The sequence below is a fragment of the Eumetopias jubatus genome, unplaced genomic scaffold (assembly GCF_037043125.1).
Source record: "Eumetopias jubatus isolate StellerSeaLion01/CBP00866 unplaced genomic scaffold, mEumJub1_p1.0 scaffold_8, whole genome shotgun sequence".
NCBI lineage: Eukaryota > Metazoa > Chordata > Mammalia > Carnivora > Otariidae > Eumetopias > Eumetopias jubatus.
Genome location: NW_028274814.1, coordinates 121,574,736 through 121,597,980, shown reverse-complemented (window position 1 = coordinate 121,597,980; position 23,245 = coordinate 121,574,736). Strand labels below are relative to the sequence as shown.

At 43.2% G+C, this 23,245-nt stretch overlaps 1 protein-coding gene across 1 annotated transcript in view; it reads right to left on the bottom strand.

Moving 5' to 3' along the window:
• ANO4 (anoctamin 4) overlaps positions 1 to 22,274 on the bottom strand; it is a 443,661-nt gene extending 421,387 nt beyond the window's left edge. Inside the window, exons 1-3 of the mRNA XM_088025667.1 lie at positions 22,139 to 22,274; positions 9,092 to 9,175; positions 674 to 925 (exon numbers count right to left, since the gene is read on the bottom strand). Coding sequence (XP_087881793.1) covers positions 674 to 925; positions 9,092 to 9,175; positions 22,139 to 22,259 — 457 coding nt within the window. The 5' untranslated portion in view covers positions 22,260 to 22,274. The remainder of the gene's footprint in view (positions 1 to 673; positions 926 to 9,091; positions 9,176 to 22,138) is intronic.
• Positions 22,275 to 23,245: the final 971 nt, after the last annotated feature.

Here is a 23,245-nt window from a genome sequence, read left to right as displayed (position 1 = left end):
ACTGTGAGAAATGATTTCTGTTCTTTATAAACTACCTGGTCTGGGCATTGTTATAGCAGCTATGACTAAGACGAAATTAGACTTAATGAATGAACGATGACACCAGTCATTTTTAAAAAAGCAAAAACTAAATAAAAAAATAAAAAATAAATAAAAAGCAAAAACTATTCCCAGTTCTTGAGCTGCACAAAAACAGGTGGGCAGCTCAGATTTGGCCCACTGGCAGCAGTCGGCAGATCCCTGACACAGATCCGTTTGGTGGAGCAACATGAATTGGTAGTAACTAAGGGACTCAAAAATGACTGACTTACTGATAACTTTTCTGAATACAAGAGTTTAGCCCAAGAAAGATGCCTTGTCCCTAAACAGAGGATTAAAGAAATTAAGCTAACAAAAATTCATATGACAAAACTGGGAATTCTGATTCAGAGCTGATTTGAGATGACTTTTTACCAAATAGAACTAACACTTAGATCAAATATTTCTAAACACATCTAACTTTCTTTCAATGTCCAGCCAAGCCATTAAAGGCCAGTGAACACAGGGGAATTGTCGGGGTCCACGGCATCATACAAGCAGAAACGCAGATGCAATTTGTTCAGCAGGTAAAGGCATGAAGGAACCCTTAAATACACTGAGTCCTGAATCTCCAACAGGGAGCCAACACCATTACCTGTCGTGTCTTGACTGAGGGTTTCCTGGCTGCTGCTGCTATAAGAAGGCACTGGAGTGATGGACAGTGACGCTGGGCAAGACAAAGGTGCAGCCGGCTCAGTCTTGCGGCTGAGGGATCGGTGGTACACAGGGATGCCCGCATCTTTGGAGACGAAGAGAGGCAGATCTGATGGGAGGGCGGGTCTGCCTTGTGCATATGGGTTTTTCCAGTGGGTGAGCCCGATTGCAACAGGCCCGGAAACATCATAGCCTGGCAAGACAAACACAGTAGGTTAGAAGCGGCAAGCCAAGCCTCTTACCATATCCATTTTTGTATTTCTCAAAAGTCTCGGCTATGAGCCAAATCAAACACCACCTGAGATAAGGGTGCATGTTACTAATACACAGGCAGGAATCGTCACACTTCATGGATTGTGTTCACCATTCAACATACATTTAGTAAGCAACTGTACAAGGAGACTGTTACTATTTCAGCTCCATAGATGAGGAAACTGGATCACAACTTGCCCTAGGTCAAGCAGCCGGTAAGTGCCAGAGGCAGAATTTAAGCACAGATCTGTCTGACTCCAAAATCTGTGTTCTTTCCCCTAAACCATAACTAACTACAGTACAAAGTGAAGTGAAAGAGAGAGTTTAAAGTAGGACAGCTATACCCCCCCCACCCCACCCAGGATCTCAGGGGAGAAAGCTCTTCTGGGCGGAGGAACGAGGTCATGGAGAAGGTGGTATGAACTTGGCCTTACAAGCAAGGGTTGCAACCTAGAGGCCAGAGGAAACAGAGGGACAGATCTGTTCTGCAGATATGTTTTGTTTGACCCATGCTTGCCTTAATTTGAAGTAAAATTAAAATTAAAATTAACAACAATAAAAATCTAGAGAGTTCTCAAGAGAATCCAGCTTTCTGGCTTCTCTTGAAAAATCTCTTGATCTTCTCCTCAAGATCAAGAGACATTGGACCACATTCCCACGTGGCAAGTGTCAGCTGGAGCAACTCCAGCAGCGACTCTCTTCAGGTGGAGTGAGGGAATGCCAGTCTGCCACAGTCCCCACCACTCCTTAACACCCTACTCCCAGCCTGTTTCCCTCCTTTGTCTTATATTCCTAACTTCTCCAGGCCTTTATATTTGCAAACGAGATACAGGATTTAGGAATATAAGTATAGCCGGGGGGGGGGGAGGGGGACAAGAATGGCAAGGTAAGTTGATACAAGACATCTGAGGGTCTTAAATGTCAATGTAAGAAAACTAAATTTTTTGGCAAGCAAAACAATATTCCTGAAAGTCTGTGAAGTGAGGACTGGCATAATCAAATTAATGGCAGCTCAAGTAGCCAGAATCTGTCCCTTCTTGCTCTGGTGGTTGTCTCTTCTGAGAGGCCTCCTCTGACACCCCCATGCTTTTTTAAACATTTGTGAAGGAAAGCCCACTACCGAGTGTTGGTGTGTGGGGACTGGACGTGTTGGAAGAGAAAGTCCAAATTAGGGCGGGCAGGTTGAGGAATCAAGAAAGCGCAGAGGAGGTAACAAGGAAGGACACCTGTGTAGATTGTGCAGCCTGAACGATGGTGTCTGGGGCCGCCCACCCACACTGTGCTGGAAACCACTTGAACACGGTACGTGTCAAACAATCCCTGCCTACACTTTAACAGCCAAGCATTTTATTCTTCCCATGCATGGCTCCTTCATGAACTGAGCCTTCCTCAAGGTTCGAGGGTGTCTTAGTCATTGAAACACCCTCCCAATATCCCCCTGTTCGGCTCTTTCCCTCCCTTCTCTTCCACTAGTACCCAGCACAAAGCTAGGCTCGGAGCTGGTACTCAGTGGATACCTGATGTTCACTGAGTTCCTAGATGCCGGTGGCAAGGAAAGGATACAAAAAGCTGTGAAGGAGAGGCTAGGGGAGTATTACTAAGGGACCACATTTAAGTGTTGGCGCAGGAAAGAAGTCCAGAGAGATACGTGACATTGACTAAAGAAAGTAGCTTGGGGCCCCCAGGTAGCTCCGTCCCTCACTAGCTAGATGTCAGAGAACACTCATGGCACACGGAATGGTAGATTTCCTCAGCCTGGTGGCGATCAGAAGGACTGGCCTTGCAAGGGCTGAGGAAGGTTGAGTGTGTTTTTAGACATGAGGAGTTTGAGCCTTCGTGGAAATATCTATGTGGAAATGTCTGGCAGGTAGCTGGGAGAGAAATGGAAGTGAGGATCAGGAGAACTGGGACCAAGGCCATAAGTCTAGTAGTTACCCACACAGAAGTCATGGGTGAGGCCTAGGAACAAACAACCTACTTCACTGTCATAAACTAATAAATCCACTAAAAATTACAATACCGTCTAACACTTACTGGCATTGTGCTTAGGGACCTACCAGCACCACCTCATTTAAACCTCACAATAATCCTGTCAGGCAGATCCTACTAATATTCCCATTTGACAGATAAGGAAACTGAGGCCGACGGACATTATTACTTCCTCAAGGTCAATAGCTCCACAGAAGCAACAGTCAAGACTTAAGCCCAGGCTCACTGAAGACAACACGGGTGCTAAGAAAGCAGGTGACAAGAGGGATTCTGGGCGCTTGAAATGGGGCCTATCCCCCCACACACACACACACAAATCACTCAGGTTATTTATTCCTTCCTGAACAACTTTATACAAATCCCAATGGACCAGAATGCTCGAGGAGAGGGAAATGGTGATAAACTTGAGAACGTGCCTACTGGATTGTTTGGACTCTTCTTGGTAAGTCGCCTTCCTAAAAGGTGAGTTCTACTATGTGGAATGTGGTGATGAAGGTGAGGGCTTTGGAGCCTCTGAAGATAATCAATGAGCACACCAATTCTCAGCGTTTGGGATTGCAATAGTGCCAGAGCTGCCGAGGACTGAAATGAATGCTACGGACCCCAGGCCTGCCCTGATCATATTGGTCGGACTAAACCTCTGATGCAAATTTGTTTATTGTATGATCAACCCTCTCCCACAGCTCACTGGACCATAGCAATGAAATTCCAGAATTCTCCATTTAACTTGATGTTCCTTGATGTTTTTTTTTTTTTTAACTTGAAAATGTATCACCTTCTATTTACACCAGAGAATCCTTTTACAAGGAAAATAAATATAGGACCATGTTTTCCCTTGCCTGTTGCTTCATTCAGTATATGTGCTGCCGAAGCGAGCACCTGTTGCTTCATTCAGAAACTTGCTTAAACTAACCCTCTTCTCTTTCCACATTCCCAAGCTCCTCTAGAGTCATTATACAGAATAGAGCACACAGAGCAAAAGTATTATGTTTAAAAGTCCCAATGAAATCTGGATTCTCCACAATTTCAGATTTTACCGCTTCTTTTATAAAATGATAGCTGACTTATAGTATACAGTTAATTTTGAAAAGACATCATACACATAGCTAACAAGCCCTTTTTTTTTTTAGTTTAGAAAATTACCACATCATTTACTCCAGAAATGGAGTTCATTAGCAAATATTTTAATCCATGCTATTGATACAAATTGACTATGATAAAACTGCACGATTCTAATGGAATATAAATAGACCAGCCTAAATTTGCAAAATGAGGTCAAAGTATTTTGAGAGGATAACCAACCATCCAGGGGAACAGCTGGTGTCCAAATGTCAGTAACACAAGTAACACAAATGTCACAGTGGTAGCCAACCCATTCTCCCTTACCCACCATCGTGTCCCCTGCTGGGGAGTCGGGTAGGAGCAGGGGTCTCAGTTCCCTTGGAGTTCTACGCCAACATATCACCCAGAATCATGAAAAGAGGCATGTAAGGAACACTCAAAATTGTAAGCTGTCTTGAGAAAAAAATGCTCATTGACTATGACGTGTTTAAATCTCTCATACACATGTAGAGTGGGAGTTTACGATCAGAAAATAAGGACTTATCCAAGAGTCTCACAGATAAATAGAAAGATTTCAGGAGTCTTTTTATTCTGTTCCTCAGTTGCTTTTGTTGTCGTTGTTTTTCTTAGTTGTTTTATTATTGCTGTTTTGTTTAGCAATTCTTTCGGTAGGCATAGGTTCCTATAAGGAACTATTAACAGGAAGTCCACAGTATGCTATTTTCTTAAATGGAATGGATGAGGAAGTATTCCTTACTCCGAAGTAAGGAAAGTACTCTGAAAGGACTGAAGTACAGGAGATGAAAGAATAAAACGAGCTTTTAAAAAAGAACTGCTGGGTGATCCAGAGATCTGTCCTCCCTCCGGTACTTTGAGTCTAAGGCTGTTAATTATTTTCTGCTTTTACTATAAATATTGCCCAAGTGCTTTGAACGAGAAAGACTGTGGGCAGTGAGGGGCACCTGGGTGGCTCAGTCAGTTAAGCGTCTGCCTTTGGCTCAGGTCATGATCCCAGGGTCCTGGGATCCAGCCCCTTGTGGGGCTCCTTGCTGGGCAGGGAGTCTGCTTCTCCCTCTTTTTGCTTCTCCCTCTCCCTCTGCCTGCCATTTCCCCTGCTTGGGTGCTCACGCGCACGTTCTCTCTCTCTCTCTCTCTCTCTCCCTGTCAAATAAATAAAATCTTTAAAAAAAAAAAAGACTGTGGGCCGTGGACACTGCCTGATGCCTGCACAGAATCCATCCCTCTCCTTCCTCCCAACAGAGTCCCACTCTGGGAATTCAGTGGGCCCCACTCAGCCAGGGTACTCAAGGCAAGCTGGTATCATCCCCTCCCCTCCCACCTCCACTCTGATGTGTCCAAAGAGACTCTCATCTCTCCTGCCAATCATTGGTTCAAGGGGGGTCATGTGACCCAATCCTGCCCAGTGAGATAGGAGCAGTCCCTGAGGGCTTCAGGAGAAAGTTTCAGCTCCTCAAGTGAAAGCCTGAGGAAGGCACCAAAGCTCCTTTCCCTCTGATCATTATATCTGGATGCAGTTCCTGGAACCATGGCAGCCATCTGGCTGCCACACTAAGATAAATTCTCCCAGAAGGCAAAGGGGAGAAGGTCTTTCACAACATCATTGAGCAGCTTAATCAACCCATCCCAAGGCCGGACCTGCCGCTGGTCTTCCTGCTATGGGAAATAAATTCCTTATGGTTTCAGCCACTTTGAGTCAGGGAACTGAAGCGACATTAAAGAGCCTTTCAGTTATGCCATCACCTTCTGAGAAAACAGTCTGTCATACCCACCTCCCCTTCAGAGGCGACTGCATAATAAGGACCTGCTGTTATTAGTTTCCCAGGGTTGCTAATGAAATACCACAAACAGGGTGGCTTAAAAAAAAACAAATTTATTCTCTCACAACTTTGGAGCCAGAAGCCTGAAAAGATGTCAACAGGGCAGTGCTCTCTCTGAAGTCTCTAGGGGAGAACCTGTTCCATGCCTTTCTCTTAGCTTCTGATGCTGTTCGCAACCCTTGGTGTTCCTTGACTTACACACATAACCCTCTAATCTCTGCCTCCACCATGACATAATGTTTCCCTGTGGGTGTCTGTGCCTCTTCTCCCCTACGTGTAAGGACACCAGTCATTTTGGATTAGAAGCCCACCCTAATGGAGTCTCTTCTTAACTTGATTATATCTGCAAAGATCCCATTTCCAAATAAGGCCACATCCAGAGGTTAGGACTTCAACGTATCTTTTCAGGGGACACAATTCAATCCATAACACCCTGACACAGTGGCTGAAGCTGACTAGACTAGGTGCAAAGTGACTTAATAAGAAATATTTATTTGGTCACTGAGATGACCAAAATATATTTTCCAGATATATTTGGTCTTCATCCACAGTTGCTGAAAACGCTTCAGAGCCATGAAACTGACATGGGTGTCTTGTTACTAATGAAGGTGACTTTGGTGTCAGAATTGAATTGAAAGCTCAGACACCCTGCTGGTGTCTGAAAATTGCTTGGTACTGGGGGGCCGAGGAGAACCTCCACACACATTGGACTTGGGTCTAGGAACACAAAAAGACCAAGAAAGGGTACTAGGCCCATGGCAAATAGCAAGAGTGTCATCCAATGGGAACTAAATTACCTGGGTTGAAATCCCATCTGTTACCACCCATGTAATTTCAGTCACTTTTTAACCTCTCTAGAATTTAGTTTCCTCATCTGAAAAAATGGGGAAAATAACAGTACCTAACTTGTAAGATTTTTGTGAAGATTAAATGAGTAAATACAGAAAAAGTACCTAGAACAGTGCTTGGCACCAAGAAAGCTCCCACTGTGCTCCTCACTATTTATCCCTCCACTTTCACTGACAAATGTCTTAAAAGACAAGTCTCTATTCATAGCTCTTCACTCCTTACTCCAAGCTTTACAACCTGGCTTCCCTCCCACCACCTACTGCCATGTCTCTTGGGGATGTCACCAGGGCAGCCCTTGAACTCTAACCTCCTCTGCCTCTCCTAGAAACTCCCTGGGCTTTCCAAAAACTGTGCTCACTTGGTCTTCCTACCTCTGTCATTATTTCTACCAATTATGCTTCCCCTAAAGACTGGCTGTTAGCCCTCTACTCACTCCATGTACTGACTCTTATGATCTCCTCCTCTTGCAAAGATTCGACCGACTTCTCTGTGCAGAGAACACCAATATCTTCATCTCCTGCCCATTATCTCCTGTGGGTCATTCTGAGGTGGGAGTCTCACAGGCCCCTCAAGCCCGACATAACTAACCTGTAGCCCCATCAAGTCCTCTTCCTGACTGCTGTATTTCTAGAGATGGCTCAGACTCCCTATAACCCTGACTCAGAGTCTCAAGGCACACCTGCCTCTCCCTCTATCCAGTCAATGACTAGTCCTGCCAGCTCTCCTACTCTGTCCCTCCAGACCTGCTCTTTATCCCACCTCCCAAGTTCATTACTGTCGCATATCAAGACTAAAGTCACAGCCACTTACCTGTTATAACACCAGACCCCCCTCCCCATGAAATCCATCTTGTTCACTGCCAGAATCCCTTCTTTCATCCAGGCCTTCGTCTTGTCACCCTCCTCCTCTGAACCTCCCACTACTTAACAAATGTCTTTAGGAAGGTCATTGTAGGTTAGTTAGTCTTTTTAAACCAGGGTCCATGAACTCTCCACAAGAATTTTTTAATTGTTTTTATTTTTCATTTTAAAGTTAATTTAATCATTTAAAAATTAATAGATGTATATTGTGGACCAAGTTCTATCACTTAACTTTAGGGCCTAGATTTGCTTTTGCATTTCCATCAAGTTGGCACCAATTGGTAGACTCAATGAGAAAAGGAGAGAGACGGACATGTCAAGGTGCATTCATACCAAAGGAAGATCCAATAACCCCACCAGCCTTAGCAGAGGTTTCACAGTGGGTTGAACAGAGAAAACCGGTGGCAGAGCAGAGTTATCATGAATACCTAGCCGTAAAGCTGTACTGAACTCAAAGATCCCACACTGCGGCAGTCAGCACCATATCGCATGACAAGAACTAATGTATTTCAGCAAGATAACAATGTCTATCATATTAAATTAATGTGATAGATTTGTAATTTTTTGCTTGACAGTGTTTTAAGTTTTATCCGTAAATTCAAGTTGATTTGTATGGCTATTTGTATGGCTCTAAGGAGCCTAACCTTAGTTTTATGTTTAAACACACTTAAGTATCATTATATTAAAAATAATTTAAATCAGGGGCGACTGGGTGGCTCAGTCGTTAAGATCTGCCTTCGGCTTGAGTTGTGGTCCCCGGATCCTGGGATCCAGCCCCGCATTGGGCTCCCTGCTCCACGGGAAGCCTGCTTCTCCCTCTCCCACTCCCCCTGCTTGTGTTCCCTCTCTCTCTGTGTCTCTGTCAAATAAATAAATAAAATCTTTAAAAAAATAATTTAAATCAATTTTAGGGGTTCATAACTATTGTTTCTTTTTATAGGTGTCCACATTACTGAGGTCTGAGAAACCATTAAGAGCATGAACTTTAGTGTCAAGCAAACCTGGATTGAAATCATAGACACATTGATTATTGGCTAGGTGGAAAAGATCAGATTTCCTCATCTGTGAGACGGAGAAGTAATAGTACCCTCTTCATATAATCCTGATTAAGCAAAATAATGTATGATAATGGCCAAGAGCAGCAATAGATGAATATAAGTCTTAGAAAGGAAGTCAATTTTAAGATTAAGTATACATAATAATACAGGTGATATACAAATTAAAAAGTTAAAACAAATGATGAAATGTTGGGAAAACGTGGAGTTTTTTGGTTTTGGGGGTTTTTTTTTTAGCTCTCTGGACCACATTTCCTCAAACAATGTCTATGCAAAAGCAGTAAGAATCCACAAGAGGGTGCTCCAGTAAGATGAGTCCACGAGCATTTGCTCTGATTCTGAAAATAGAGGCTCCTGATATTACATTTTCTACTCACTTCTTCCTCAGCACCCCCACCCCAGGTGTTTCTAAGCAATAATAATTTTTATAAAACAAAATGTCAACATTGCTCACCTATGGTGATCTGGCTGACACAACTGTAGTAGCTGCCTGTCGTGGCAGAGGAAAGGTTATAACTCCCACTGCTCACATCTCTGTCTGTTAAGAAAATAAAAGAGAAGGTTGATTATATCCTGATATAATAACACCATGAACACAGTTAAATATATGACTGCTGGTAGATCAACCAGGCCGCTGTTCCGGGCAGTCTCCTGCTCCTTCACTGGTTCATTCATTGATGCTTAGCTAGTGCTCAGTGCCAAGCACCTGGGAACATTCAGCAAACAACCCAGACTGTCCACACAGGCAATTTCAGTTGGGTGCCACTGTTATTATACTGGGGGTGATAAAGGATGTTGGCAGACGTGCAGGGACAGGTGAGAGAACACTTGATCTAGAGAGGGTAGCACGTAAGACTTCAGAGAGGAAGTGACATCTAAACTAAAACCTAGGGATGCCTGGGTGGCTCAGTCAGTTAAGCTCAGCTGGGCTGCCTTCGGCTCAGGTCATGATCCCAGGGTCCTGGGATCAGTCCTTGCTCAGCGGGGAGCCTGCTTCTCCCTCTGCCTGCCACTTCCCCTGCTTGTGCACTCTCTCGCTCTCGCTCTCACTCTATCTCTGGCAAATAAATAAATAAAATCTTTAAAAAAAATAAAATAAAATCTAAACGTGAGTAACACCTGACTAGGCCAAAGGGTGAGGAACTGAGGGAAAGATCCAGATAGAGAAGCTTCATCGTGGGTGGAGGCTCAGAGGCCACAGGCAGCCTCCTGTGTCGGCGGCTGAGCTCAGGAAGAGGAGAGGTTAACAGCAGCTAGATTATGACAAGGTCTCATAAACCACATTAACAAGTTTGGCTCTTGCCTAGAGAGCCGGATCCCATTTTCACTTTGGAAAGATCACTTTGAGGCCAGGTGGAGAACAGACTGGAAGCAGCAAGATGAGAGGCAGAGAGACTCCTTGCTGGGGCCGCTGCAATAATCCTGACTGGAACTGAGGGTGGCCAAGCCAGGGGAGAAGTGCCCGTGGGGATGACAGAAGTGGATGCAGTTCCCTTTGGGGCTAAAAGCACAACATGCCGCTCGGAATTCCTCACAATTGTGAACAGAAAATGTTCTAGGCACTAGGGGCAAAAGAAACCCAAATACTCCACTGACATAGCGTCTTAGGATTTTCATCCACATCGCAACACGCATGAGGTAGGACAGGGCAGGCATCATCCCTACCCACCCAAGCCCAGTCTCTGACGGGAAGGCTGAGAAGGCTCTGGGCACCAGGGCCACACCACAGCATGCAGCAGAACAGAGCCCACACTGAGATCAGAACCACTCCAAACTGTTTAGGAAACAGCAGGGCATGAATACGTGATTTTAAAGCATCAGAGTAAATACATATTTTCTAATATAAAACTCTACAGATTAGAGACAAAGAGTCATTATGATGATGGTTACCAAACTGACCTAAAGGAACTATTTGAGTATTATGTAATATCAAGAAAACTTTGAAACTCAGATCTATAAATGGTGAAAATTATAGGTCTGAGGGAAAGAAATAATTAAGAATAAGTCAATTGCACTCAGAGAAGGGTTTATGGAAACATTCTGAGAGTCAGATTTTAATGAGACCATGATGCGGACTGGTAGAGAAGATGGTATGGTACGTGAATGCTCTTAGGAGGAAAGAACGGCGGGTATGTGGACAGAAGGAAGCAAGTGAGAGGCATCTGCAGGGTCATCCCTATATGCCTGTGGTTTGAAGCAGTTGGGAAATATTAACAAAAGCAGATGGTGAGCCAGAGGGCAGAGAAATGGTGGTGGCCTTCAGAAGCCACGTCAAGGCCATGGTAGGTCCACAAACAGGAAGGTAAAATGCTAGAAAATATTTTAAACTATTTTGAATGTGGGAAACATAATTTCAGCAAGTGCATGTGGCCAACTCCTCTTCTAGGAAACATTCCCAAGCCATCCGCACTCTCTAGGGTGCTTTCAGAGGGTCAGACACGCCCCCACCAGCACTGAGCAGGAGAGACTGCACTGGTTTACACAGATCTAAACCGTGGGCTTGCCAAGGACATACCCATGTGCTATTCAATTTGTAATTTCCAGAATTTAGTGCCATGTGTGCCATCAGATGTATCTTCAGTACAGGTTCATTGGTTGAAAGAAAAAAGGATGCATGAAATCAAAAAAAAAAAAAAAACAGACAAGTGGCCATTTCCCTTTTCTGTTAGTGTAACTTCATTAGAGGGGGCTGGGATCAAGGAAGAACACTGGGCTGGGAATCCACAGGTCTGTGCTTTAGGCCTAGTTTGCTGCATAAACTCTTATAACTTAGTCAAGCTATTGGCTGTTTCTATCTGAAAATGGTGACAATAATGCTTATCCTACTTCTTCTAGGTAGGGGGTTGATATGATATGGTTAATAAAAATAAAGAGGCTACACAAATGCATAGTTAGCAAGTAGTTCAGAACACATTTGTGGAATCAACTGAATCAACAAAATCCGGACCTAAAACATATCTAACTGCTCTAAAGTTGTTGTTCCTAATTCTTTGTAAACCCTTTGCTAATGATCTGTCCTTAAAAGATTTTTGGAAGGCACAAGAACTGCAAGGGGTAAGGTCAATGGCATCAAAGGTGATATATAAATAAATAGAGAGAGAGAGAAATGCACAAGCCCAGAAGGGCCTACGCATGGGGAGCAGGGAAAAGAAATGAAGGAGAAAAGCATACTTAGAAATCAGCAATCAACAAAGAAGCAGGATGCTTGAATAAGGAATGAAAGCTTGGGAAGAGGCCATAAATAAAACTTAATGGTAAAGCTACTTAAATTTGAATAAAACCTGAATGGTAAAACTAGGGCATAATTTTGGTGGCAATATTCTGAAAAGACTCAAAGGGCAAATGTATAAAGACCTGTGGCAGTTAGGGCACAAGTTATGGCATTCTATGTAAAAGAAGGTGCTTCCCCTGCATAGGAATTAAAATAAGAATGCTAGCTTTTGAGGGGAGGGCCTAAATATCCATTTAATCCTTTAGGGACCAATTGCACTTAAAGAAAAAAAATCAGGTAGCTAGTGGGAAAATTCGAGACTCTGAATGACATTAATAAACTTCGTGGGTTCTGGAGTCAATATCTAAATGAGACACCTGGTTCCAACCCTTGGGCACATTATTTCATCTCTGTGTAGCTCTGTTTCCTCATATGTATGATGAGAATAACAAAGGCACTTACCATATAAGGCAGTACCTAGAAAGTGTTCATTAGTGAGAGCTATGATTTATTTTATATTTCAAAAGAACAAGGATATCCATAAAATAGAATGCCATACAGCAAAGGAAATAAATGAAGTAAAGCTACACAAAATATTATGGATAGATCTCACAAACACTGTTGAATGAAAGAACCAACCCCAAAACAACACATGATCATACTGATGAAAATTTCAACAACAAAACTAAACTATATTGTTTAGGGATGCACACATTGATGGGAATATTGTAAAGAAAAGTAAAAAATAATTAGCACAAAAGTCAGCATGGTGGTTCTTTTTGGTGGACAAGAAGCAACTTTGATTTGGGAGGAGGTGCCGGTACAGGGGTGGGGTCTGCAGTACTGGAAATGTTCTGTTTTTTGACTTAAGTAGTGGTCACACAGTACTCATTTTCTAAGTATTTGTTAAACCATAAATTTCTCTCTCCCCCTCAACTTTATATATGCTATAACTCACAGTAATTTTTTTTTTTAAGAAATAAAGAGGGACAGAAACCATGACAGGGCAAACCAGGAATGAAAATTCTGAAAAAAACATCTAAGAAAAGGCGATGGTGGGACACCTGGGTGGCTCAGTCGGTTAAGTTTCTGCCTTCAGCTCAGGTCAGGATCCTGGGTCCTGGGATCGAGTCCCATTTTGTTTCAGGCTCCCAGCTCGGCGGGGAGCCTGCCCTTCCCTCTGCCTTTTGCTCTCCCTGCTTATGCTCTCTCGCTCGCTCTCTCTCTCTGACAAATAAATAAATAAAATCTTAAAAAAAGAGAGAGAGAGAGAGAAAAGGAGATGGTGGTGGGATCAGACAATACTAGTTACTGAGTGCTTGCTTTTATTAGGCACCACACCAAACACTGATTATTTCATTTACATTCATATTTCATTTAAGCTTCAAAACAACTCTTTTAAGGCAGGTATGATTATCCCACTACACAGATGAGGAACTAGAAGCTCACAAAATTAGGGAATGTGCACAGACTCATACTTCTGAGAAGTCATGAAGCTAGAATTAAAACCCAGGTTTGTCCTACATTAGACAAATATTTGAGAACAGGGTTAGACAGAAGGAGGATTAATATCACAAGCTGGGTTAGGTGGATTCCTCTGGTATATGGTGCTAAATCTCTGACAGTCATTTATCTGATGTGTTAAGCAGTGAGGGTCTACAGGGAACAAGGTGGACATCATCTATGTAGTTCTCTTAACAGGAATGTTGTGACAAAATTAACACACTTTTTTTGGCCTCAAATTATTTTGGGTATTAATAGAATGCTCATTAATAGAATGCTCTTATAACAAAAGAAAACCTCACCCATTTCAACACTCAACTCTATCTTACTTTCATCTTAACCACAGGGGGTGGGTAGGGGAGAAAGAAAGTCCTGCACCTATTTATGTCTTTCCACTGACTGGAGAATTCTAGGAAATATGTACACAAACCTAAACAAAAATTTTCAATGTAAAAATGATCATTATAATGCTTAATTTGGGAGATTTAAAAACAAAGAACAGAACTAAAATACTAAATAATAATAGTACATGAGCCAGGAGTTGGGCACTCAAAGTCAAAGGACTACTCAGGGGAGAGGTCAACATATTAAATTTGGAGTTAGTCAAACAAAGTGTAATGAAAAAGTATAGGATTTGTTAGGCATGATTTAAATGAAAGTAGAAGAATAACTGTTTAAAACAACAGAAACAGACTGTAGTATTTCCAAACCAGTTTATTGTGTTAGAGGGAGAGACAGATAGATGGTAGGGAAGAATGAGAGAGGGGATTTAACAATAAAAATTTTTTTAAAAAGGTTAACTTAGAAAAAGGAAATAAATTGGAATAAAGCACAGGAATAAAAAACAAGACAAAGAAAATACAAAGTAAAATGGTATAATTCAGTTCAAATATACTAGTAATCACAATACATGTAAATGGTCCAAATTTGCTATTTCAGAGATTGTGAGAAAGGTTTCTTAAAAAAAAATCAAATGCTATTTATAAAAGAAATGCCTAAATCATAAGGACACAAAAATGTTAAAAGTAAAAGATATTAAAAAAATAGCAAGCAAATACTAACCAAAATAAAGCCAGAGTAGCTATGTTATTTTTAGATAAAAAAGGCTTTAAGGCAAAAAGCATTGTTAAGGATACAAAGGGTCAATAAATAATGATAAGAGGTTCAAGGCTCAATGCTTCAGGAAGATATAAAAAATACTACATCTGTGTGCCCAAAATAAAATAACCTCAAAATACATGAAGCAAAAATTAACAGAACTGCAGGGAGAAACTGACAAATCCACCATCACAGGGAGAGATTTCAACACACAATAACTGGTTGAGCAAGCAAAAATTTAGTAAAAGTAAGGAAATTTTTAAGATTACACATCACCTGGGCCTCGTATTAAAATGAAGATCTTAAAAAAATAAAGATCTTGATTTAGTAGGTCTGGGGTGGGCCTTTAATTTGGCATTTCTTTTCTTTTTCTTCTTTCAAGTTTTATTGAGATAGCATTGACAACTGCGTTTGAATAGACTTTCAGCTGGTGCCAATGTTGCTGGTAGAGGGACTCCAGACTGAGGCAAAGCCCTCCCTTGGAATCCACAGTGCCTGCAGAAACATCTCACCAACAACAAAAGGAAGGGGATTTTTTAAAAAGGAAAGAAAATGTTTTCACTAAACCCTTAAGAGCATATCCTAAATCTGCTTATACACACGAACAGACGAAACAAGAATTCACCAAAAAGACAAAGGATGCATAAGTACTGACTCTACAAAAACAAACATCATACAATTCCTTTCATAACTATCCACACTAGTGCACTGGAAATATTTAATTTACAAAATACCTATTCATTGTGTAGCGTGAGCTGCCTACTGCATTTGATTTTTTAAAAAATCACTTTAAATTGTTTATAAAAGGTTCTAGAGAACCTACTAGTAGAATATATACTTTTATATATATTTATATATTTTTATATATAATTTTTATGTTATATATATAATGACATCTGTTTATGTACATATGCATATATCTATTCCTCTGATGTGTTAAGCAGTGAGGGTCTACAGGGAACAAGGTGGACATCATCTATGTATTTCTCTTAACAGGAATGTTGTGACAAAATTAACACACTTTTTTTAGTCTCAAATTATTTTGGGTATTAATAGAATGCTCATTAGTAGAATGCTCTTATAACAAAAGAAAATAGATACACATACAGTAGACACAGGCTGGTCCCAGGTAGGAATGGATGTCTCGGGAGGTCTCAATAAGGTGCTCATGAATCAATCAAAGTGCAGAAAGTGTGTTTCCACTCAACAGAGCATTTCCTATAATCCTATACCAGATTCTATACCAGATCTCTTTATTACTACAATAAAAACAACACATCATAGTGCTGTATACTAAATTATTATAGGGCTTTCTAGGTTTCATAAAATGTTTGCATTTGCTCTTTCATGGGATGTTTGCAACAGTACTAGGAGACAAACTGGGCAGGCACTACTTGTAACCATACTAGTAATAGCAGCCTCTGCATCCCCCATGGGACCTGAGCTAGACCCAAAGTCCTGGAGGGCAAGGCCATCCTTTATTCATCTTGTGCCATAGTGCCTGGCTCTGCCTAATGCATAGAAGGCACAATGAATGTCTGCCAAAGCCTCTAGTGAGCTTTCAAATACTTTAATCACCATTCCTGAATTTTAAACACTGTGCCTGATACTCATTATCTCAGCTTCCCTTTGATTCCACTCTCACAGTCTCCACAGTGACAAAAGCCCTTTCATGAAGCCTAATTGGAGAAAAGCCTTTCCTTTCTTTTCTTTCCGTCTTTACCTCTTTGATTCAGTGTTGAATATCCTATATTATATTGTCATTTTTTTCCAGAAGGTAAAGATCCATTTCGTATTAGTACAATGTAAGATTCATGAAAACAAGTAGTTTTTGTTTTTTGTTTACCTCCAGAACCTACAACAGTGCCCATAGTGAGAACTCACAAAACATGTTTAATTGTCTGTTCTAGAAACTTAGTAGCTGTGAACTGCTTGTCTAGGACTATGTTCTAACAGAAAACCCTACATGGCTATTACAAAGAACATAATTTTTTTAAAGATTTTATTTATGTATTTATTTGACAGAGAGAGAGATAGCGAAAGCAGGAACACAGCAGGGGGAGTGGGAGAGGGAGAAGCAGGCTTCCTGCTGAACAGGGAGCCCGATGTCGGACTCTATCCCAGAACCCTGGGATCATGACCTGAGCGGAAGGCAGACGCTTAACGACTGAGCCACCCGGGCGCCCAAAGAACATAATGTTTTAAAGGAAAAGATTAAAATGCTTCTTCACAGCATCAAAATAAAATTTTAATTTAATCTTACCCCAGAAAGAGACTTTTAAAATGTGGAGGCTGAAGGTCAAAGAATAATGTGTACATGCTTTGCTGCAGCTTCTTAATCAAAAGGATCCCAATCAATGTTGACCATGAGTGTCTGGATTGCAAAATAACAAGCATGCCAGGTGGTGGAAGGCAAAAACAAGAGAAGTCATCAAATACCTCCCTGGATTTATTTTGTAAATAAAGCGTGAGTTCCAGTTAGTTAGCATGCATCTGATTGTACCGCATGATGTGGATGCTTTTGGTCTTTTGCTTGTTCCTCTTTTCTGAAGGGTAAAAGTCATTCTGCTTGTTATTTGCAGTAGGGAAATGAGGTTTTTAAAAACTCTGTACACAGTGTACTGCCCCCTGACATAGTCCATTCAGTCAGTCAGACAGCCAAAGATTGATCACTTACTATGTGTCAGGCACTGTGCAGGGCACCAGGAATACAAAGATATAAGATATGGTCCTTGGTCTTTGGGATTTTACAGCCCACAGAGGGGAATATTCACAGTACAAAATGAAGAGTTGGGTGGGAGAAGACCTACCCTGAGACATCCCAGGTCAGGGGGAAGGGGAGTAAAGTGAGCCTTGTAGAGGTGGAGGGGGGTGTTTTTCAGAGCATGCGCCAAGGTCCAGACACCTGAGAAAGCCTGATGTAGTTAGTCATGCTGAACCACCATGTCCCTAAAAAGTGGGATGCTGGGACCACAAGAGAAAAGGGTGGTCAACTCCTTAAGGACCTCCTTTGCCAAATGAGGGAAGTTAAACTTTGACTTACAGGCAGAGGGGAGCCACTGAAGTGTTACAGGCAGGAGAATACAGGATGAGATTTGCAACTGGGACCAGAAGAGACCAGGACTAGAGGCAGAGAAACCAGCTGGGAGGCTGCTACTGCAGTCAGAATGAGCAAAGATGGTGGCCTCAACTAACGTAAGAGCAGTGGGCAGAGAGAGGAGAAAATAGAGTAGAAAGATTTTAAGGAAAAAGAATCAACAGGCCTTGGTGATTGAGGGTATGTTGGCTGGAAGAGCCACTGACAGTCACAGCTGATGTTTCCTGAGTACTCACTGTGCACCACACTTAGGCACCCACAGTACTATTACTGCCATGACCCCATTTTACAAATAAGAAAACTGAGACACAGGAGGTGAATCCCTTTGTCCAAGGTATCATGGTTAGCATGTTCCAGAGAAGACTCAAAGAGGGCTCCGAGGATTCTGGCCTAGGTGTCTAGAGAGAGCACAATGGCCCCGGCCAACTTCTCCAGGTTGTCACGCTCTACCAACATGTGCTCCTGGCAGCTGCCTTTGTGGCCCTTACCATCTCTCCCCTTTACCTTTGTTCATGCTGCTCTCCCTCCCTGGAATGCCCTCCTTCTCCCAATTAGCCTCTTAGCATGGCCTCCTCCAGGGAACTCTTCCTGACCTATGCCTTACTCCTCCCAGTCCCCACCCGTCGCCCCCAGCACTGCTCTGTGATTTTCAGTGTAGAAGTCTGTCTCCTCCAGCTGATCCTGCCATCTGTGAGAGAGAGAATGAGATCTCACTCATTCAGGCCCTCCTAGGTCCGGGCGAGAGCGTGGCACGGAGTTTGAGCTCAGCAGCTGGAGAGCTGGAGTTATTCAATGGGAAACAGGTAAGGGAGGGGAATTCTGTGTTGGATACACTGAGCTGAACTGAGATGCTAGAGAGGCACACATTCAGAGAAGGCTAGCCCACAGCCAGGTATACAAACATAGCACACACAAGAAAGAAGAAGTTCTGAGTTGGTGATTTCCACTGGGGAATCACTTGAATAAAGACAAAGTCAGAGGAGGGGAAATTATGTCCTAGGCTCTCACCCCTTCCCTGCCTCATTTCATGCTCATGTTGCATGCATGATTAGGCTTGGCTCTTACTATACCCTTTCCCATACCCTCTTCTAATCACAAATGCTGAACTTCTGGTCACCCATGGTCTTTAAGCTTCGCTCAAGCCATGCCTTCTGCCCGGAATTACCCACATACACATTTGCTCATTTTCTTCCTCTTCCTAACTACCCTTAGCCCAAGGCTCCAGAGCCAAACTCTATAAATCTGCATTTGGGCTCCCCATTTATTATGTGAGGTTAAGTAAGCTCCTCAACCTATCCACGCCTGAATTTCTTCAAAATGAAAACCAGGCTAACACTGGACCAATTTCTTAAAGGTTTTTGTGAGATTTAACTAAGGCAATTCATATAAAGTACCATTATTAATTGTTTATGTCCCAGCATGCCCCACACTTTTACTTTAAAATGCAGAAAACTTTGCCACCCCAATTTAAAGGCCTCTCAATAAGGGACTGGCCCTGCATTTAGGGTTATTGTCCAGCATTTGGTAGGTGTCTAATTAATATCCTCCAAATGGTTAAGAGTGAGATTATAAAGTCATGGACAGAACCCAGGCAAACACCAACATAAACAGAGGGACTCCACAAAGAAGCAACTTAAGAGGTAGGAGGAAAATGAGGGGAGAATAGTTATAAGAAAACAATACTGGCTCTGACTACATTTCCTTCTTGTCTTCTACTTGCTCTCTCTGCTCAAGCCACACAGACATTCCAGCTAGCTCTGAACGTGACAATCTCATTCCTACCCCAGGGCTTTTGCTCTTTCTGTTCCCTTTGCCAGGAATGGTCTTTCAACACATAATGGAATGGTTCATTCCTTTCCTTCATTTAGGTGTCTGTTCAAATATCTCCTCAGAGACACTTTCCCTAAAATAGTCCCCACTGTGCTCTGTAAGCTCCTCAAGCCTCTTATTAAGCCTCTTCAGATCCAAAGCTGACAGGTCCAACCACAAATCATTTTCTGGTTCAGACCAGAACACAGCCCCTCTGCCTTCTTTTGCATGGCCAAGAACAAATCAAGTCCCAGTCATTTCTCTCTAAAGGAGACTTGTCACCCATCCTTCGTCTCATGCACATGGTTATATAATAAGCTAAAAGGGGTTAAGAACCTAAACCATTTAAAAGACAAGGAAAGAAAAATCAGTGGTGAGTACAAAAGGTCGAGGCATTAAAAATCCAAAATTTTTATAAAACTGCATCATTCACTGAACATATATTTGTTAGAGTGCATATTACAGTTACTAATTACCTGAATCTCATTTCACATTTCTAGAAGATATGAGTCTAGATGGCTGTCTGAAAGTAAAAATGCATGCTAAAATACAGAAAGAACAAGTTCCAATATAGGATCAAAAATGCATATTTAGATGGGAAGCTAATGAGGTTTACTGGAGGCTGCTGCTAATGAAATGCATACATAAGCCAAATTTCTCTCTCAGGAACCTAAAACACACGGTCTACAGTGTAACTGTTCATTCTCTTGGCAGCCCCTGTGCTAAAGATAGGACTAAGGCATTTATTAAATCAGTCAAATGAATATAAAAATTGAACCCTATAAATTCCGGGCAAGAAACTTAGATCATTCCCCATCATGATAGCTAAACCCAAATCCAACAGAACTGAAAGGGAACATTTTTTAAAGCAGTTCAGTTGTCAGAGAGATGATTTGTAGAAGGTTCCAGAGCCTGACCAAGCTCTCATCAGATAATGATCTCAACAGCATTCAGCGGGTGAGGAATATGTTGAATGTGCTCAAATTTGTTTTTCCTTAACTCATTCACTAGGATGGAAACCCTGATGGACTAACTTATCTTGTCATGTCTTGGGTCACTTCACTACGGACCAAAGAATTAATGTGCACTCTGTGGCCAAATGTATTCACCACTCGAGGGATGAGGAAGGAAGAAGAGTGTTAAGAATATATTTAAAATAGTGCAAAGTCTAATTGATATATTTATTTAAGTCTGTTTTAGTTCTCTTTAAGGTCCTAAAGAGAAACCTGTGTAATTGTAAGTTGCCAAAAAAAAAAAAAAAGATCTGCCAGCCCTTTAATTACTGAAATACACTTGTTTTTCAAAAATAATTTTACTTCTTCTGACTTCATTTTCTCTACCTGGGTGCCCAATTAAGCTTTTAAAAGTTTCTAGAAATTTAAAGAACTGATTATTACTATCACTGACAGTATCCACAGGACAGCATGTGAAATCTAACACGATGGATCCCTCTGATAAAAAAGGTGTAAAAATAGATATCTGCCAATGAATATACCTAAAGCACCATCAGAATGTTGGACTATCCCCAGATGGTAACCCAAGAATGACAATGTTATGTGTTAAATGTGCAGCAGGAGTAAGAACAATTCACAGACCAGCAGAAGATGCACTAAGTTTAAAAAAAAAAAAAAATACACGACTATGCAATTTGTAATCTTCTCACAATTCCTTATCAACTCACAAGGATCAACTGCAAACCCTCAGAGCCACCTGAGTGATCATTTTAAACAAAAAAAGACCAACCTCTTTAACCTTGGGAAAATGGCAGGAGACATCACTGGCCTGGAGATGAAGCCTCCACACCAAAAAGCAGCAAATTCCCTCCCACCAACCCCAGGCTTGGAGAGGTCCCCACAAAACATTCTCCAACAATTCTCATTACCTTCACGTTTAAAAAACGCCAAAACTAGATGTTATCACAGCAACTGATTGCAAGCCCTGGGACGGGGAGGGGGTGGGAGGGTCTGCTTGAGTTTCAGCCTCCTATAAGCCAATCTCGGCAGCATGTCTGACAAAGGTCTATAGAGAATTGTTTTTTCCACACAAGCAGTAATGTTGATAAAAAGCCTTTTGGCTTCCCCAGTGCGCTGGGATTTCTAGCTGAGCTTGGAAACCTTCCTACTGTGATTTTGCTTTCCTTAGAATTCTGCAATGCCTTTAAAGAAATAATAAAAATATATATTTCTTTAGCAAAATTGGGGGGGGGGAATAATGCCTTCCATTTCCATGGAACTTTTATTTCCAAGCTGATTTTTTTTTTTTGCATTAAAAACATATTTTGGTGCATATTATTTTAACCCCATAGCATCTGTCAGAGAGATGTATTCATCTCTGATTTACAGATGGAGAAATACAAAAACAAAAAAGTTTAAATAACTTGCCCAAGGTCAGCCAGGGACAGAATAAGCGCTGACTGAACGCAGACCTCCTAACTCCAAGCCTCACACCGCTAGAAACGAACTTAACACCCTTATCCCTTCCCTTCTGTGGTCTGAAGCGGGTGGAATTTTTCTGGAGACCCAAAGCTCCCAGACACCTAAATTTTAGGCGTTTTTACTCCATCAACTCCTTCTGCGAATACCCCCTTCCCAGGTTCAAGGCAACTCCAACCCCGCAGAGCCTCGCCACCCCACCCCACCCCCAGGCCAGCGCGCGCTGCAGCCCCCTCCCTTCCGTCCTGACCCTCCCGGGAGCTGAACCCCGAAGTTCCCCGGGGTGCTCGGACGGCTTCCCGGCCCCGCCCGCCCCAGCCGCCCCGAGAGCCCGCGACCGCCCGCCGTTACCGTATGCCGTGAGGGAGGCCATCCTGGCTCGCGTCCTGCCCAGGCTGGCCAGGGCGTCGGCCAGAGCGGCCGCCTGCGCGCCGCGCCCCTGGACGGTGGGCCCCTTGCCCCGCAAGTGCATGCGCTTGGCTCCCGCGGCGCCCGGCAGCCCCGCTCCTGAGCATGCCCAGTCAGCCCAACGCGGTCGCCCTGGAGAGGTGTCCGCGGCTCGCAGGTGCCCCCGGCCGGGTCTCGGTTGCAAGGGCGCGGGGAGCGAGGGCGCAGACGGTCAGCCACGCTTCGGGTCCCCGCGCTCCGGGTCTCCGCGGGGATTGAACCTGCAGCGGAGGACGGGCGACCAGGAGAGAGGAGGAGCGAAGCGAGCCGTGGGAGGTGCCGGGCGCGCGGCGGATGCGGCCCCTACGGGCGGACGTCGGGCAGGACCCGGCTGGGTCCTCTCCAAGCAGCGTGCCCCTCCGGCTGGGGGCGGTAGGGTGACGCGGGCAAACGTGAGGTCGGGGAGTCCCGAGCCCGCCACAGCCTCTCGGACCTCGAGCCTTCAGCTCTTTTCCTAGGGAAGTTCCACTGGAGAACACGCCTGGGGACGCAGGGGGTGGCACCGGCCGGGCCTATGACTCTCGGGTGCGATTCCCATCCTAGGGGACAGTCTCAGAAGGGTTTGCCTCCGAGACCAAAGCCCAGAAGAGAGTGGCAGCTGTGTCCTATGGATTTTTATTAATGAAGTCCTTGACCACTAAGTACAGACTTCTGACCCCAACAGCCCAGACCTGTCCCAGCACATCATCCTGTCACCTTTATTGGTGCATTTGTCTCCCAACGAGGCTGTGACTGGTGTCCTACTCCACACTGACTACCCGGGCTTCAGTTAGAGCAAGAATGCATGTTTGTTGAATGACTGAATGCCCGAGCCCCTCCCAGCTCTCCCTACCTGAAGTCCACCCATCCTATTGTGCGGGTTCTCCTTTTGGAATCAGCTCAGAGGCAAGTGGGAGGAGAAAGAGACGTGGGAAGGGGAGGGGGAGAACAGGAAAAAGAGGGAGGCCGCCCAAAGACCCCTCCGGGTCAAGAGCACACGGAGCTTTGCAAGTCCCAAGAGTAAATTCACAA